The 19001-nt window shown below is 42.6% G+C and overlaps 1 protein-coding gene across 1 annotated transcript in view; it reads left to right on the top strand.

Moving 5' to 3' along the window:
- MDN1 (midasin AAA ATPase 1) overlaps positions 1–19001 on the top strand; it is a 1255339-nt gene that overhangs the window by 545125 nt on the left and 691213 nt on the right. The window contains 3 exon segments of the mRNA XM_053710546.1: positions 2424–2513; positions 2643–2906; positions 2987–3257. Of these exon segments, the coding sequence (XP_053566521.1) occupies positions 2424–2513; positions 2643–2906; positions 2987–3257 (625 nt within the window).

Genomic DNA, 19001 nt, shown 5'->3' with positions numbered 1-19001 from the left:
ACGTGGTTTTTCTGAGTCGGTTATTGATACCCTGATTCAGGCTAGGAAGCCTGTTACCAGAAGGATTTACCATAAAATATGGCGGAAATACCTATACTGGTGCGAATCCAAAGGTTACTCCTGGAGTAAGGTTAGGATCGCTAGGATATTGTCTTTTCTACAAGAAGGTTTAGAAAAGGGTTTATCAGCTAGTTCATTAAAGGGACAGATTTCAGCTCTGTCCATCTTGTTACACAGACGTCTGTCAGAAAATCCAGACGTCCAGTCCTTTTGTCAGGCTTTAGCTAAGGATCAAGCCTGTGTTTAAAGCTGTTGCTCCACCATGGAGTTTAAACTTAGTTCTTAACGTTTTACAGGGTGTTCCGTTTGAACCCCTTCATTCCATTGATATAAAAATGTTATCTTGGAAAGTTCTGTTTTTAATGGCTATTTCCTCGGCTCGAAGAGTCTCTGAGTTATCAGCCTTACATTGTGATTCCCCTTATCTGATTTTTCACTCAGACAAGGTAGTTCTGCGTACTAAACCTGGGTTCTTACCTAAGGTAGTCACTAACAGGAACATCAATCAAGAGATTGTTGTCCCATCCTTGTGTCCAAATCCTTCTTCAAAGAAGGAACGTCTTTTACACAATCTGGATGTAGTTCGTGCCCTCAAGTTCTACTTGCAGGCAACTAAAGATTTTCGCCAAACTTCTTCCTTGTTTGTCGTTTACTCTGGACAGAGGAGAGGTCAAAAAGCTTCTGCTACCTCTCTCTCTTTTTGGCTTCGTAGCATAATACGTTTAGCCTATGAGACTGCTGGACAGCAGCCTCCTGAAAGAATTACAGCTCACTCCACTAGAGCTGTGGCTTCCACTTGGGCCTTTAAGAATGAGGCCTCTGTTGAACAGATTTGCAAGGCTGCAACTTGGTCTTCGCTTCATACTTTTTCCAAATTTTACAAATTTGACACTTTTGCTTCTTCGGAGGCTATTTTTGGGAGAAAGGTTCTTCAGGCAGTGGTTCCTTCTGTATAATGAGCCTGCCTATCCCTCCCGTCATCCGTGTACTTTTGCTTTGGTATTGGTATCCCAGAAGTAATGATGACCCGTGGACTGATCACACATAACAGAAGAAAACATAATTTATGCTTACCTGATAAATTCCTTTCTTCTGTTGTGTGATCAGTCCACGGCCCGCCCTGTTTTAAGGCAGGTAAATATCTTTTAAATTATACTCCAGTCACCACTTCACCCTTGGTTACTCCTTTCTCGTTGTTTCTTGGTCGAATGACTGGGACTGACGTAGAGGGGAGGAGCTATATGCAGCTCTGCTGGGTGAATCCTCTTGCATTTCCTGTTGGGGAGGAGTTATATCCCAGAAGTAATGATGACCCGTGGACTGATCACACAACAGAAGAAAGGAATTTATCAGGTAAGCATAAATTATGTTTTTGTTGGGATGTTATACAGCATGAGAAATGCTGGTTTAGCACATCATACATTTAAAGCCTGGTTTCTCAACAGCCGGGCCGTGGCCCAGTACCGGGCCGTGATAGCCCTGCTGGTGGGCCCCAGCCTGTCATGCCCCCACTGCACACTTTTACCCCACTGCACACCAAGGGCAGACTGATACCAATCAAGGTCCCAGGAACACTGTCTCACACTGAACAAAATGTATTACATTTTATGCAAATGAACATGGTAGCCTCCCTGCCCTGCCCCCAACAGGCCCCTCAACCTCCAGATCCAGGACCCCCAACATTAAGGTCCAGAGAAAGGGTACCCGACCTCCAGGGCCAGACCCCACACTCCATGACCCTCACAATGACAGACCCTCGCCAGGGCCCCTCTAAACCCACACTTTTTTGCTTAGTTACTGATAGGGCAACTGAAAACTCCAGCTTAAGGAATGCACCAGGATCCGTGGAGATGCCATTTGTGGGCCCCCCTACTTGCTGGTTCCTTGCCCAGGTCCTATTTGCCTGTCTGATCAGCTCGCCCCTGCTGCTCACTTAAAACTACCGGGCCCTGGACATGTGTAGCTAAAATTTACTGGGCCTTGAGGTCACTTTGGTTGAGAACCACTGATTTAAAGGATCACAAAATTTAATTTGTTTCCTATGGCATGGAGAGTCCACGACTTCATTCCAATTACTAGTGGGATATTTAACTCTTGGCTAGCAGGAGGAGGCAAAGAGCACCCCAGCAGAGCTGTTCAGTATCACTTCCCTTACCCACAAACCCCAGTCATTGTAAATGAAGGATGTGCGAAGATTATGTCAAGATAATCTTGGATACACTACATTTTAGTACCCCTGTCAAATAGTTAGTTTAAAAGTGTTATGAAACTCTTGTTTTCCTCCCTTATTATTCCCTGGCAAAAAAATCTGGATTGACATTTTGTTTCTTAATCTTGACTTTAATTTCTTTCTTGTCCTGCAGTTTGCTTCTGTGTATAAGGAGGTGTTTGGTCGTGACAACGCTCCTTATTTGGGAACTCGACAGTTTCACATTACCCTTAACCAAGTACAGGTATTGCTTTAATCAACTTTGGTTTTCCTGGTCTGTACTGTAGTTTTTTGCTGGTTATACATTTTGCATATTGTTCGATGAAACATATATTTTTTTCTAATTTATACGGTTAATTACTTTTTTATTTAGGTTGGTTATTCAGTCCTTCCACGTAGTTCTGAATTGTCTTCTGCTACCTATGGGTGTCTTTCTCTCCTTCACCATTCCCTCCAGTCAATAGAACCAATTATGAAATGTGTGCAGATGAACTGGATGGTCATACTGGTGGGGCCTGCAGCAGCTGGAAAGACTAGCCTTATTCAGCTCCTTGCACTTCTGACTGGCAACAGATTGAAGGTCATGGCAATGAACAGTGCCATGGATACTACAGAGCTTTTGGGAGGTTTTGAGCAGGTACGATTGATTTATGTTCTAGTGTAACAGCATCATGTTCGATTGGAATACACTTGAACACTGTGTTTGTCATTTTATAGACCGATATCAACAGGCCGTGGCAGGAGCTTCTGGAAAATGTAGGCAGTGCGTTGACTACTTTGGTGAGGGACTGCCTCCTGGCAACCGATGTCTCTCCAGATGACACTGAAAACCTGTTACGAGCCTGGAGCAGTTTCAATATTAATTTCAAACCCAAATCTATAGGTGAAGGCGGAAGGGGCATTACCACCAATCTTCTGAACAAACTAGAAGAGCTTATTTTGCTTATTCAGAGGTCTAACATCAGACTGAACTCATTCTCAAAAGCAGGTATATACTCATCTGAAATATTCTAATATACTTAACATTGGTTTTCTGTATTTTTAATACCAAGAGCGTTTCAGCTTTATAGTGTCAAATGAATTTCTTTATAGTGTTCAAAAAGAAAAGGAAAAGAGGTTATGGGTGCACTACAAGTTTCCTAAAATTTAACTTTAAGTAGATTTAATTCTGTTAAGGGAAGTAATAAGTTATTTCTCCAACATAGGTGTGTCCGGTCCACGGCGTCATCCTTACTTGTGGGATATTCTCCTCCCCAACAGGAAATGGCAAAGAGCCCAGCAAAGCTGGTCACATGATCCCTCCTAGGCTCCGCCTTCCCCAGTCATTCTCTTTGCCGTTGTACAGGCAACATCTCCACGGAGATGGCTTAGAGTTTTTTAGTGTTTAACTGTAGTTTTTATTATTCAATCAAGAGTTTGTTATTTTAAAATAGTGCTGGTATGTACTATTTACTCTGAAACAGAAAAGAGATGAAGATTTCTGTTTGTAAGAGGAAAATGATTTTAGCAACCGTTACTAAAATCGATGGCTGTTCCACACAGGACTGTTGAGAGGAATTAACTTCAGTTGGGGGAACAGTGAGCAGACTTTTGCTGCTTGAGGTATGACACATTCTAACAAGACGATGTAATGCTGGAAGCTGTCATTTTCCCTCTGGGATCCGGTAAGCCATTTTTATTACAGAAAGAAATAAAGGGCTTCACAAGGGCTTTCTAAGACTGTAGACATTTTCTGGGCTAAATCGATTTATATTTTATACTCCATAGCCTTGAGGAATTATTTTAATCTTGGGAATTATGTAAAATAACCGGCAGGCACTGTATTGGACACCTTATTCTCTAGGGGCTTTCCCTAATCATAGGCAGAGTCTCATTTTCGCGCCTGTATTGCGCACTTGTTTTTGAGAAGCATGACATGCAGATGCATGTGTGAGGAGCTCTGATACATAGAAAAGACTTTCTGAAGGCGTCATTTGGTATCGTATTCCCCTTTGGGCTTGGTTGGGTCTCAGCAAAGCAGATACCAGGGACTGTAAAGGGGTTAAATATAAAAACGGCTCCGGTTCCGTTATTTTAAGGGTTAAAGCTTCCAAATTTGGTGTGCAATACTTTTAAGGCTTTAAGACACTGTGGTGAAATTTTGGTGAATTTTGAACAATTCCTTCATACTTTTTCGCAATTGCAGTAATAAAGTGTGTTCAGTTTAAAATTTAAAGTGACAGTAACGATTTATTTTAAAACGTTTTTTGTACTTTGTTATCAAGTTTTTGCCTGTTTAACATGTCTGAACTACCAGATAGACTGTGTTCTGAATGTGGGGAAGCCAAGGTTCCTTCTCATTTAAATAGATGTGATTTATGTGACACAAAATTTAGAGAAAATGATGCCCAAGATGATTCCTCAAGTGAGGGGAGTAAGCATGGTACTGCATCATCCCCTCCTTCGTCTACACCAGTCTTGCCCACACAGGAGGCCCCTAGTACATCTAGCGCGCCAATACTCCTTACTATGCAACAATTAACGGCTGTAATGGATAATTCTATCAAAAACATTTTAGCCAAAATGCCCACTTATCAGCGAAAGCGCGACTGCTCTGTTTTAGAAGATACTGAAGAGCATGAGGACGCTGATGATATTGGTTCTGAAGGGCCCCTACACCAATCTGAGGGGGCCAGGGAGGTTTTGTCTGAGGGAGAAATTTCAGATTCAGGGAAAATTTCTCAACAAGCTGAACCTGATGTGATTACATTTAAATTTAAATTGGAACATCTCCGCGCTCTGCTTAAGGAGGTGTTATCCACTCTGGATGATTGTGAGAATTTGGTCATTCCAGAGAAACTATGTAAAATGGACAAGTTCCTAGAGGTCCCGGGGCCCCCCGAAGCTTTTCCTATACCCAAGCGGGTGGCGGACATTGTAAATAAAGAATGGGAAAGGCCCGGTATACCTTTCGTCCCTCCCCCCATATTTAAAAAATTGTTTCCTATGGTCGACCCCAGAAAGGACTTATGGCAGACAGTCCCTAAGGTCGAGGGGGCGGTTTCTACTCTAAACAAACGCACCACTATACCCATAGAAGATAGTTGTGCTTTCAAAGATCCTATGGATAAAAAATTAGAAGGTTTGCTTAAAAAGATGTTTGTTCAGCAAGGTTACCTTCTACAACCAATTTCATGCATTGTTCCTGTCACTACAGCCGCGTGTTTCTGGTTCGATGAGCTAGAAAAGGCGATCAATAATAATTCTTCTTCTTATGAGGAGATTATGGACAGAATTCGTGCTCTCAAATTGGCTAATTCTTTCACCCTAGACGCCACTTTGCAATTGGCTAGGTTAGCGGCGAAAAATTCTGGTTTTGCTATTGTGGCGCGCAGAGCGCTTTGGTTAAAATCTTGGTCAGCGGATGCGTCTTCCAAGAACAAATTGCTTAACATTCCTTTCAAGGGGAAAACGCTGTTTGGCCCTGACTTGAAAGAGATTATCTCTGATATCACTGGGGGCAAGGGCCACGCCCTTCCTCAGGATAGGTCTTTCAAGGCCAAAAATAAACCTAATTTTCGTCCCTTTCGCAGAAACGGACCAGCCCCAAGTGCTACGTCCTCTAAGCAAGAGGGTAATACTTCTCAAGCCAAGCCAGCCTGGAGACCAATGCAAGGCTGGAACAAAGGAAAGCAGGCCAAGAAACCTGCCACTGCTACCAAGACAGCATGAGATGTTGGCCCCCGATCCGGGACCGGATCTGGTGGGGGGCAGACTCTCTCTCTTCGCTCAGGCTTGGGCAAGAGATGTTCTGGATCCTTGGGCGCTAGAAATAGTCTCCCAAGGTTATCTTCTGGAATTCAAGGGGCTTCCCCCAAGGGGGAGGTTCCACAGGTCTCATTTGTCTTCAGACCACATAAAAAAACAGGCATTCTTACATTGTGTAGAAGACCTGTTAAAAATGGGAGTGATTCATCCTGTCCCATTAGGAGAACAAGGGACGGGGTTCTACTCCAATCTGTTCGTAGTTCCCAAAAAAGAGGGAACATTCAGACCAATCTTAGATCTCAAGATCCTAAACAAGTTTCTCAAGGTTCCATCGTTCAAAATGGAAACCATTCGAACTATTCTTCCTTCCATCCAGGAAGGTCAATTCATGACCACGGTGGATTTAAAGGATGCGTATCTACATATTCCTATCCACAAGGAACATCATCGGTTCCTAAGGTTCGCATTCCTGGACAAGCATTACCAGTTTGTGGCACTTCCGTTCGGATTAGCCACTGCTCCAAGGATTTTCACAAAGGTACTAGGGTCCCTTCTAGCGGTGCTAAGACCAAGGGGCATTGCAGTAGTACCTTACTTGGACGACATTCTGATTCAAGCGTCGTCCCTTCCTCAAGCAAAGGCTCACACGGACTCTGTCCTGGCCTTTCTCAGATCTCACGGGTGGAAAGTGAACGTAGAAAAAAGTTCTCTGTCTCCGTCAACAAGGGTTCCCTTCTTGGGAACAATAATAGACTCCTTAGAAATGAGGATTTTTCTGACAGAGGCCAGAAAATCAAAACTTCTGAACTCTTGTCAAATACTTCATTCTGTTCCTCTTCCTTCCATAGCGCAGTGCATGGAAGTAATAGGTTTGATGGTAGCGGCAATGGACATAGTTCCTTTTGCGCGCATTCATCTAAGACCATTACAACTGTGCATGCTCAGTCAGTGGAATGGGGACTATACAGACTTGTCTCCGACGATACAAGTAAATCAGAGGACCAGAGATTCACTCCGTTGGTGGCTGTCCCTGGACAACCTGTCACAGGGGATGAGCTTCCGCAGACCAGAGTGGGTCATTGTCACGACCGACGCCAGTCTGGTGGGCTGGGGCGCGGTCTGGGGACCCCTGAAAGCTCAGGGTCTTTGGTCTCGGGAAGAATCTCTTCTACCGATAAATATCCTGGAACTGAGAGCGATACTCAATGCTCTCAAGGCTTGGCCTCAGCTAGCAAAGGCCAAGTTCATACGGTTTCAATCAGACAACATGACGACTGTTGCGTACATCAACCATTAGGGGGGAACAAGGAGTTCCCTGGCGATGGAAGAAGTGACCAAAATCATTCAATGGGCGGAGACTCACTCCTGCCACTTGTCTGCAATCCACATCCCAGGAGTGGAAAATTGGGAAGCGGATTTTCTGAGTCGTCAGACATTTCATCCGGGGGAGTGGGAACTCCATCCGGAAATCTTTGCCCAAATCACTCAATTGTGGGGCATTCCAGACATGGATCTGATGGCCTCTCGTCAGAACTTCAAGGTTCCTTGCTACGGGTCCAGATCCAGGGATCCCAAGGCGACTCTAGTAGATGCACTAGTAGCACCTTGGACCTTCAAACTAGCTTATGTATTCCCGCCGTTTCCTCTCATCCCCAGGCTGGTAGCCAGGATCAATCAGGAGAGAGCATCGGTGATCTTGATAGCTCCTGCGTGGCCACGCAGGACTTGGTATGCAGACCTGGTGAATATGTCATCGGCTCCACCATGGAAGCTACCTTTGAGACGAGACCTTCTTGTTCAAGGTCCGTTCGAACATCCGAATCTGGTCTCACTCCAACTGACTGCTTGGAGATTGAACGCTTGATCTTATCAAAGCGAGGGTTCTCAGATTCTGTCATTGATACTCTTGTTCAGGCCAGAAAGCCTGTAACTAGAAAAATTTACCACAAAATATGGAAAAAATATATCTGTTGGTGTGAATCTAAAGGATTCCCTTGGGACAAGGTAAAAATTCCTAAGATTCTATCCTTCCTTCAAGAAGGTTTGGAGAAAGGATTATCTGCTAGTTCCTTGAAGGGACAGATTTCTGCCTTGTCTGTGTTACTTCACAAAAAACTGGCAGCTGTGCCAGATGTTCAAGCCTTTGTTCAGGCTCTGGTTAGAATCAAGCCTGTTTACAAACCTTTGACTCCCCCTTGGAGTCTCAATTTAGTTCTTTCAGTTCTTCAGGGGGTTCCGTTTGAACCCTTACATTCCGTTGATATTAAGTTATTATCTTGGAAAGTTTTGTTTTTGGTTGCAATTTCTTCTGCTAGAAGAGTTTCAGAATTATCTGCTCTGCAGTGTTCTCCTCCTTATCTGGTGTTCCATGCAGATAAGGTGGTTTTACGTACTAAACCTGGTTTTCTTCCGAAAGTTGTTTCTAACAAAAACATTAACCAGGAGATAGTCGTGCCGCCTTTGTGTCCGAATCCAGTTTCAAAGAAGGAACGTTTGTTGCACAATTTGGATGTTGTTCGTGCTCTAAAATTCTATTTAGATGCTACAAAGGATTTTAGACAAACATCTTCCTTGTTTGTTGTTTATTCTGGTAAAAGGAGAGGTCAAAAAGCAACTTCTACCTCTCTCTCTTTTTGGATTAAAAGCATCATCAGATTGGCTTACGAGACTGCCGGACGGCAGCCTCCTGAAAGAATCACAGCTCATTCCACTAGGGCTGTGGCTTCCACATGGGCCTTCAAGAACGAGGCTTCTGTTGATCAGATATGTAAGGCAGCGACTTGGTCTTCACTGCACACTTTTACTAAATTTTACAAGTTTGATACTTTTGCTTCTTCTGAGGCTATTTTTGGGAGAAAGGTTTTGCAAGCCGTGGTGCCTTCCATCTAGGTGACCTGATTTGCTCCCTCCCTTCATCCGTGTCCTAAAGCTTTGGTATTGGTTCCCACAAGTAAGGATGACGCCGTGGACCGGACACACCTATGTTGGAGAAAACAGAATTTATGTTTACCTGATAAATTACTTTCTCCAACGGTGTGTCCGGTCCACGCCCCGCCCTGGTTTTTTAATCAGGTCTGATAATTTATTTTCTTTAACTACAGTCACCACGGTATCATATGGTTTCTCCTATGCAAATATTCCTCCTTTACGTCGGTCGAATGACTGGGGAAGGCGGAGCCTAGGAGGGATCATGTGACCAGCTTTGCTGGGCTCTTTGCCATTTCCTGTTGGGGAGGAGAATATCCCACAAGTAAGGATGATGCCGTGGACCGGACACACCGTTGGAGAAAGTAATTTATCAGGTAAACATAAATTCTGTTTTTGAATGAAAAATTAGAAAAAGCTCTAAAAGGAGCTATAAGTCACTTAAATCCTTTAAGTTGGAAAAAACTACTTGTTTAGAAGGCCAGTCTGCCTGAGCAGGCAATTGCAAAAATAGAAAAAAGATTCAACAGGTTCCTGATTCACTGGTACAATAAAAAGAGATGCTCCCGCTGTCCTGGCCGATAGCAGGAAACGTCGGCATCAGGTGGTAGAGACCTCCAGTGAACAAAAAAAATATATAAAAGGCAAAATTTAAATGATCTTCTTTAATCCACTGCATGAAACATGAATCAATATTACTAGCATTTATCTGATTCACTTCTGGCATAGTTAATGGATTTAAATTGATGTAATGTCATGGATATGTTACCTGGGAATTTACAATTATACAGGACTTTCAGTAATTTTCTAATCTTGTAGCAAAATGCAAACCTAACATCACTTCTCATTGATTTTAATTGGAGCACACTCTAGTTTCTGTTTTAAAATCTGTTAAAAAAAAGTGATGCATTTCGGCCTTAACACTGTCCTTTTTCAAACCAAATTATCATAAAAATCCCTTGTAGCAGGCTGGGCAGATTTAAATAAGGCAGTGACTAATCGGAAACAAGCTGCTTAATTCCGATTGGTTGTTGCCTAAAATAAACCATGCCACAAAAGAGAAGTCACTATCGTGTATGGCGGTTCCCAAACAGGTCCTCCCAGACATGCATCATGGCAGCCAATAGGAAAAGCGCCAACCTGCCTAATAAGTTTCAATGAAATTTTTAAATTGTGGTTATAGTTACCATTCAGGTCTGTTTAAAACCCCCAATTTTTTTATAACTTTTTTTTTTTTTTTTTTTGACCAATCAGAAAAGCGCCTACGACACATAGAATTTAATGGAAAAATTGGTTAAATAAAAAAACTTAGGGTTGCTCTCTTCATGCCCTTAGGGTGTATAGTATTCAGAAGATACTTTTTCCATTTTTAGCAATAGGCCTGTAGGATCACCCTCTCTATTACCTCATTTTAATTGTTCTAATCCACAACACATTACTTGATTTTTCTTCAATTTATGATAATTTTGAAAGTGCCTTTCTACAGATGTGATCTGTTTGCTCTTGTCTAAATCCTTTAGAGTGTTCCTGATGTTGCATAGGTGCTCTATTATTGTTGTGCCCAAACGTCTAGTGGACATTCTTACATAATAGAAATCATCACACCCACATGATATGCAATAAATATTTTCTTCTTAAACGGGGAGAGGTTACAGCTGCATTCATTACTTTTGGGAAAGACAGAACCTGGCCACCAGGAGGAGGCAAAGACACTCCAGCCAAAGGCTTAAATACCTCCCCCACTTCCCTCATCCCCCAGTCATTCTTTACCTTTCGTCACAGAAGGTTGGCAGAGAAGTGTCAGAAGATTCAAGATAGTCTCTTATGGAGGGTAGTAGTCTTCGAAATGAGACTGGAGTTTTAAGTAGTCCTGTGAGCCTCTCGGTGAAAGCATGGATGAAAGTTAGAGTCCGGAGGTGCAGGGAGTGTCGTCTCTGCGAAACCATCCCAACTCAGATTAACAGCTCCATAAGCAATCGGCATTGACGAGTTTCGCTGCCTGCTTTCTACTCTCAAGTCCATGTCAGGAGTGATGCTACTACCCTGTCGCACTTGAAAGGCTGTGTTCCTGTTCCACGGCATACATTCTGGTAAGATCGCTTCATTTTTAAAAAAATGTATGATAACGCAAGAAGACAGGGTCACAGTGTGACTCCTTTTATCTGTATAGAATCAAGGGTTAATATCTCCTGAGGGGGATTATTGAAAAGTGGGGAATAATGTTATATGTTTATTTGATTTTATGCTGCTTTTATGTGAGGGATGTTATGGGCTCATAGGCTTTTATGAAAAATACAGGTTTCACTTTTACTTTGAGAGCAATGCAGCTCACAATGGTCCTGCTTTGTGCACCATGTGATTTTTTCCCTCTTTCCTGACCGGGTGTCTATCAGAGAGCAGTCCTAAATCTCTGTACTTTCTGGGTCATGGGAGGTGGTAAGTGCCCCAGCCATTGGGATATAAAGGTGCTGTTTTTTTTAATATAATAAGATGTTTTATTTCTATAATTCTGTTACTTTAGAGGGCACTCACTCTATTCCTAAAGAGTAATTCCTGTTTATATTGTGAGGAGGCCTTAGTTCCACCCTCTCAATTATGTTTCATATGCCTTGATAATGTGATAATATTAAACATGTTTGATACCACTGAGCCGTCCACCTCTGAGGAGTTGTCGTCCAGTGAGGTGCGTACCCTACATTCTTATCTCTCTACACATGCAGTTTCCCGTAGCATTGCTGATCCTCCATCTTGAGGGGGTCTTTTTTTTCATCTGACGTTACTGCGCAGTTCATGCGGCGGTGTCTGCGGCCTTTAATGCTTTACCTTGCTCTGCCAAGCGCCAGCGAAAGGTTACATATTGCACTCCTTCCCAGAGTATATCAGATAATTTATTGGATTTAACTGAGGATTATCCGAGGATGAAGTTCTTTCTGAGACTTAAGAGTATGAACATTCTGGGTCGGAGTTTGCTGCCTCTAAACCTCCGGCTGCGGAGGAACCAGACTTTAGTTTTAGGAATTTGCGCTTTCTTCTAAAGGAAGTTTTTGGTGAATTCAGAGGTTCCAGAGGCCAAATTGCATGATAAACCTTTTGATTCCTAAATTGGATAGAGTTGAGAACAGGGTGGTACCTTATCCTTCTCTGCTCCTGTTAGATGGCGAACATTATTAAGTATGAGTGGACAGGATTGGATTCCTTGTTCCCCTCTTCTTCCTTTAACAAATTGTTCCCGGTCATGGACTCTCAATTTAGTTGTGAGGTTCCGTCTATAAAAGGGATGGCGCTATCTTCACCCTTGTTAAACGTATTACTATCCCACTTGACTATAGCTCTTTGTTTACGGAGCCCAAGGAATAAAGGATGGAAACTCTGTTAAGAAAGATGTTTCAACATACAGGATTTTTGTTTCAACCGGCGGCGGCTGTTGCGGCTACCTTCTGGTGTGACTCCTTATAGGATTTGATCTGGGTGGAGGGTCTCCTCGACGTTACTCAGGAAAGATTTATGGCCTTGAGTGTTGCTAATTCTTTTATCTGTGATGCTATTAGGCAGATTTGCCAGAATGCTAAGGCTTCAGCTTTTTCTTTTCAGGCCCGTCGGGCTCTGGCTGAAGTCATGGTCTGCAGTATGACTTCTAGGTCTAGACTTCTTTCCCTCGCCTTTAAGGGAATGATTTTGTTTGGTCCAGGCCTGGACTCCATTATCTCCACGGTCACGGGGGGGGGGGGGGGGCAAGGGTGCCCTCCTACCACAAGAAAATATGAACAATTTTCATTCTGATAAAGCCCATGTCAGCAGTCCTCCGTTAAGCCAGAGCAAACCAAGTGCTCTTGGAAGCCGGCTCAGTCCTGGAATAAATCCAAGCAGAGCGAGAAGCCCGCCGAGTCTAAGTAGGCATAATTGGGCGATCCCCGTTCCTCTTCTGGATCGTGTAGGGGGCAGACTATTGCTCTTTTCAGTCGCTTGGTTCAGGGACGTGCAGGATCCATGGGTCCTGGAGTTCATAGCTCAGGGTTACAAGATAGGTTTCAACGGCTGACGACTCCTCTCTCTCCTTTCTTCCTGACCGGAAAGAAGGGAAGCCTTTCTGGGGTGCGTAAGGGATCTGTCATCTTAGGAGTTATTTTCCCAGTGCCTATCGCATTGAGAGGTTTGGGATACTATTCTAACCTTTTCGTGGTCCCAAAGAAGGGAACTTTCCGTCCGATTTGAAGCTAAAGTGCTTAAACAAGTTTTTAAATGTCCCCTCGTTCAAGATGGAGACAATAAGGTCCATTCTTCCTCTCGTTCAAGAAGGGGCAGTTCATGACCACGATACATCTGAAGGATGCTCCCTTCACATACCAATTCTCAAGGACCACTTCCAGTTCCTAAGGTTTGCGTTCCTGGACCAGCACTTCCATTTTATTGGTCTAGCTTCGGCTCCAAGAAATTTTTCGAAGAGTGGACCATTCGGAATCTCTACTCTGTCTTCTTTGATCCCATGAATGGAAGATAACTCTAGTGAGAGTTCTCGTGTATCAAATATCAGGGTAGAATTCCCGGGTACTATAAAAGACTCCATAGACATGAGAATATGAGACACGTTGCAGGCTAGCTTTAACATGTTAACAGGGTTTGTCTAGGATCCTGGTTTCAGCAGCACTTGGCACACCCACTATTGTTACACCTCTCTCCAAACGGAAGTAACCAATATATACAAGAAAAAAGGGGAGATTGGGGGAGGCGCTCAAAGAGCAGTCTGCTCCTAAATATGTCCTTATATATATATATATATATATATATTAAAAATATATATTAAAAAAACAAATAATTAGTAATCCCTTATTAAAATCTGTGTGCTGATAATTAAAAGTTCCTTTAGAAAGTTACTCACAGAATATAAAGAAAAACTCACTCAAATTCCAAACACATCTATAATTTTATTAAACACTCTAAAATTAACACAATCAATTCCTATATTCCTAGGACACCGGTGTCTCAATTTACATATAATATTCCATATAAGAATTCCTAAATAGATTGCTTTTAATTAAAAATATATAAAACAATTTTTACAGTTCGTAACTTGGTTAATATAAGTTGCTCAGTTGATACAAATCACACAATTGATACAAGTTATCTCAAACAATTTCAATAAGCACGCATATACTTTGTCTTTAAATGTTCCGTTTAAAAAACAGAGAATGAAGCCAAAAAAAAAATAAAAAAAAAATAATTAAATTTGATGATTACACTAAGCACTTTTTATCGTGTATTCAATCATATGCACTTTGCCCAAAAGTTTTTTGACTTTCTATGTCTTATATCAAGGCCAAATTTCCAAATCCACAGATTTAACACTCTCAGTATCTGTGCAGTTCCTTTGTTAAAAGTACGTTTAACGGATATATTAATGAATTCCTTTTTGCAAAGATAAATATTACATGCAGAGTCCAAGCCTCTTAGTTGAAAAATAAGGTTTACAATACGTGTTGTCTCCTGATAATAGAGAGTTCCTCACTCAATTTTCAAATATTGCTTCTCAGCAGTTCACTTGGTCACAAGCTGTTGAGTGTTTGGCTACCAGGAGCCGTTACTCACCAATCAACTTTAAGGTTGTGTAGTGCGCGCACTGTTTGAATCCGGTGCTTTAAGCTCCTACCGCACAGAGAGCCGACACGCGTTGATCAAACACCTGAGCTCCAAAGAATACAGATGAAAAAAACAAACTATTGGTGAATTTGTCTGTTTGTTTCTATCTGACGAAAGACAATTGAAAGTGTTTCCCTGGCTGCTCCCATAACCGCAAATACGACTTCACACACTAAGGAAAGAAACAACTGTGTGGAGAAACTGCGGTAGGAGCTTAAAGCACCGGATTCAAACAGTGCGCGCACTACACAACCTTAAAGCTGATTGGTGAGTAACGGCTCCTGGTAGCCAAACACTCAACAGCTTGTGACCAAGTGAACTGCTGAGAAGCAATATTTGAAAATTGAGTGAGGAACTCTCTATTATCAGGAGACCTTATTTTTCAACTAAGAAGCATGCAATTTTAAGCAACTTTCTTATTTACTCCTATCAATTTTTATTCATTCTCTTGATATCTTTTTTTTAAAAGTAGGAATTTAAAGCTTAGGAGCCAGCCCATTTTATGTTCAGCACCATGGATAGCGCCTGCTTATTGGTGGATACAGTTAGCAAACCAATAAGCAAGCATAACCCAGGTTCTCAACCAAAAATAGGCTGGCTCTTAAGTTTTACATTCCTGCTTTTTAAATAAAGATAGCAAGAGAACAAAGAAAATTGATAATAGAAGTAAATTAGAAAGTCGCTTAAAATTGCTGCTCTATCTGAATCAAGAAAAAAATTTGGGTTTAGTGTCCCTTTAAGGCCATCTGTGGCTCGGTGTATGGAGGTGATTGGTCTCATGGTGTCCAGCATGGACATTATTTCCTTTTCCAGGCTTCACCTCAGACTGTTGCAACTGCGCATGCTGAAGCGCTCGAACGGCGATCATTTCGGATCTGTTTCAACAGATTTCTCTGGACCACCGATCGAGAGTACTGCTCTCGGTGTTTTTGTCCGGATCACTTGTCCCAAGGGATGTCCATCTCAAGACCATCTTGGGTGATTGTTACTACGGTTGCGAGTTTGTCAGGATGGGAAGCTGTTTGGGGTGTCAGGAAGGCACAGGGCTATGGACTCAGGAGGAAAAGCTCCCTCCCGATCGCATTTTGGATCTTCGGGCAATATACAATGCTCTGAAGGCTTGGTCTCTGCTGGGTTCATTCCAGTTTTTCAGACAATATAACCTTGGTGGCTTACATCAACCATCAGGAGGGAACAAGAAGTTCCCTAGCTATGAGGGAAGTATCTTGGATTCTGGAGTGGGCAGAGACCCGCATTTGTTTGCTGTCAGCGATCCACATTCCGGATGTGGACACCTGGGAAACGGTATTCTTCAGCAGACAATCCTTTCAGGGGAATGGTCCCTCCATCCCGGGTTTTTGCAAAGATTTCCAAGAGGTAGATCTTATGGCGTCTCAATACCAAGCTATCCAGATATGGGTCGAGGTACAGGGATCTTCAGGCGGAGCTAACAGATGCATTAGGGCTGCCTTGGAGGTTCAATCTAGTTTATCTTTTCCGGCCGTTACCACTACTTTCTAGTATAGTGGCTCGAATCAAGCAGGACTCAGTGATACGGATTGCTCCGTCTTGGCCGCGAAGGATATGGTTAGCGGACTAGTGGGGATGTCATCGTCTCCTCCGTGGAAGTTACCTTGTCTCAGGTCTTAGTTCATCTATGTCTAGATTCTCTAAGGCTGACTGCGTGAAGATTGAACGCTTAGTCCTAGCTAAGAGAGGGTTTCTGAGAGTGTTATTTTTACTCTCATTCAAGCTCGTAGCTAGTTGCTCCTCGCATCTTTCATAAGGTGTGGAGGACCTACTTATTCTGTTCTCCAGGATGAACTGGAGAAGGATTTTTCTGCAAGTCCCCTGAAGGGACTGCACAAGAGGTTCGCTGAGCTTCCTGATGTGCAATCATTTGTTAAGGCTCTGCTAGGATCCGACCTGTGTTTAGATCTTTTGCTCCTCCTCAGAGTTTAAATCATGTTCTTAAAGTTTTGCACGGGCTCCGTTGAAGCCTATGCATGAAGTAGACATTAAATTGTTGTCTTGGAAGGTTCTTTTTCTATAGGCTATTGCTTCTGCGCGCCAAGTATCTGTGATTGCTAGCGCTGCTGAATCTGTTGGCGCTCTACAAATAACCGATAATAAAAAATAATTGCTGCCTTGCAATGCGTCCCTTCTTATCTGTCTTCCATGCTGATAAGGCTGTTCTACGAACCAAGTTAAATTTTCTTCCTAAGGTTGTGTCATTTCGCAACCTCAATCAAGAGATTGTGGTTCTTTTCTTATGTCCTAATTCTCCTTCGTCGAAGGAACGTTTTCAATGTAATTCTGGATGTGGTTTGTGCCTTGAAGTCCTTTTTTCAGGCCACGAAGGATTTTAGACAAACTTTTTTTCTCTGTTTGTTCTCGTTTCTGGGAAGCTTGGGGGTCAGAGGGCCTCTTCGACTTCCTTATCTTTTTGGCTGAGGAGTGTCATCGTTTAGCATAGAGACAGCGGGACATAAGCCTCCTCTGAGGATTACGGCTTATTCTACAAGAGCAGTGGTTTCCTCTTGGTCCTTCAAGAATAAGGGCTCTATGGGTCAGATTTGTAAGGCGGCTACCTGGTCCCCCTTACATACTTTTTCCAGTCTTTAAAAGTTTGATGATTTTGCTTCTACTGGAGCAGCCTTCGGGAGAAAGGTTTTGTACGCTGTGGTGCCCTCAGATTAGGGTCCGCCTCTTTTCCCCCTTGCGTATTGCATTCAGTGTCTTCTATAGCTTGGGTATTGTTTTCCCAAAAGCAATGAATGCAGCTGTGGCCTCTCCCCGTTTAAGAAGAAAAACATGAATTATGCGTACCATATCTTTTTCTTCTGACGGGGAGAGGCCACAGCTCCCTGCCTGTTTTTATTCTATGAGGGGGTCTTTTATTTTATTTGTTCTTCTGGCACCTTTTTCACCCTGATTTTTCTCCTACTCTTCCTTGTTCCCTCTGCAGAATGACTGGGGGATGAGGGAAGTAGGGGAGGTATTTAAGCCTTTGGCTGTGTGATGTCTTTGCTGCCTCCTGGTGGCCTGGTTCTGTATTTCCCAAAAGTAATGAATGAAGCTGTGGCCTCTCCCCGTCAGAAGAAAAGAAAATTATCTGTTAAGCATAATTTATGTTTTTTACTCTGGCAGTTTATATATTGGCTAATATTGTGTCTGGCCAAATCTGTCCACAATCTGTTTTTTTTAATCATGTATTTATCACTGCAATTTCCACAAATGGATCTACTTTCTCCTGCCATATCTTTCATAATGACTCCTTACCAATTTGTTTAAGATTGGGCCCCTTCTGCAAGTGATATTTGGAGCATCTGAAACAATGGAGTTGGTGATGGGATCTCTTTGGAGTATATATGATTTTTTCAAAATGGACATTACATCATAGGAATGTATAGAATATGTTGTAATAAACCTCACAACCTCATCACTTTTATTAGGGTTCTTTTCCTTGGGAATAAGAAGTTAATCTATATTATATTTGAGGGCCTTATGGTATTCTCTACACAGAGATCTCATTTAGTAGCCTCTGGATAGGATTCTATTCCTTAAATCTTCAGCTGCTTGTTTGAAAGAATTCAGATTAGAGTAATTTCCCAGAACATTATACTTAGCCAATTCTAACACATTATCATGGAATGCCAATAAGTTCAGGGAAGGCTCCCTCGATGATCAAATGATATGGGCTTAAAGGGGCAGTAAAACTTAGTGCAGAATTTTGTACCATTATTTTAGGGCCAACTTTATACTTCAAAGTATTTCAAAGATTTTTTTTATCCCAAAGTAGAATTTTGTAGAACGCTGCTCCTGGCTCTACTGAGCGGGTCTGTTATTTTCTGAAGGGCATCGCGCCACGCTGGCTAGTCACAGCCGGCCTGATTGCGCCATTAAACTCAATGTAGTTCGCTCCCGCTACCAAACCAGAGCGGGTGCGAGCTACTTTGAGTTTAATGGTCTTTTCTTTCCTATGACATGGAGAGTCCACAACATCATTCCAATTACTAGTGGAATATTCAACTCTTGGCCAGCAGGAGGAGGCAAAGAGCACCACAGCAAAGCGGTTAAGTGTATCTTTCCTTACCCATAACCCCCAGTCATTCTCTTTGCCTCTGTCAATGGAGGTTGTGCGAAGTTAGTTTCTGAAGAATTTAATCCTGTTATGGGTACTTTCCCTGCAAGCAAGGATTGGGGTCTAGCTGTGTCTACATCAATCTCTTGAGTAAGAGTAGTGGTGGCTTTTAGCAGTTAAAAGGCGATGAGGAAGTACTTTGCTTTACTTTTAACACTTTGCTACCCGATTTGTTGAAAGCCAGAGTTGGTTACTCTGTTCTTTCTTTACCTACAGGTCCATGACAGGGACCATAATGCCTGCCACACCTTGAGGATCAGAATCTATTATGCAGTGGGATCT

Source organism: Bombina bombina, chromosome 4 (genome assembly GCF_027579735.1).
Source record: "Bombina bombina isolate aBomBom1 chromosome 4, aBomBom1.pri, whole genome shotgun sequence".
Taxonomy (NCBI): domain Eukaryota; kingdom Metazoa; phylum Chordata; class Amphibia; order Anura; family Bombinatoridae; genus Bombina; species Bombina bombina.
Note: the sequence above shows the minus strand (reverse complement) of the source record. Positions and strands in the feature narration are given on the sequence as shown.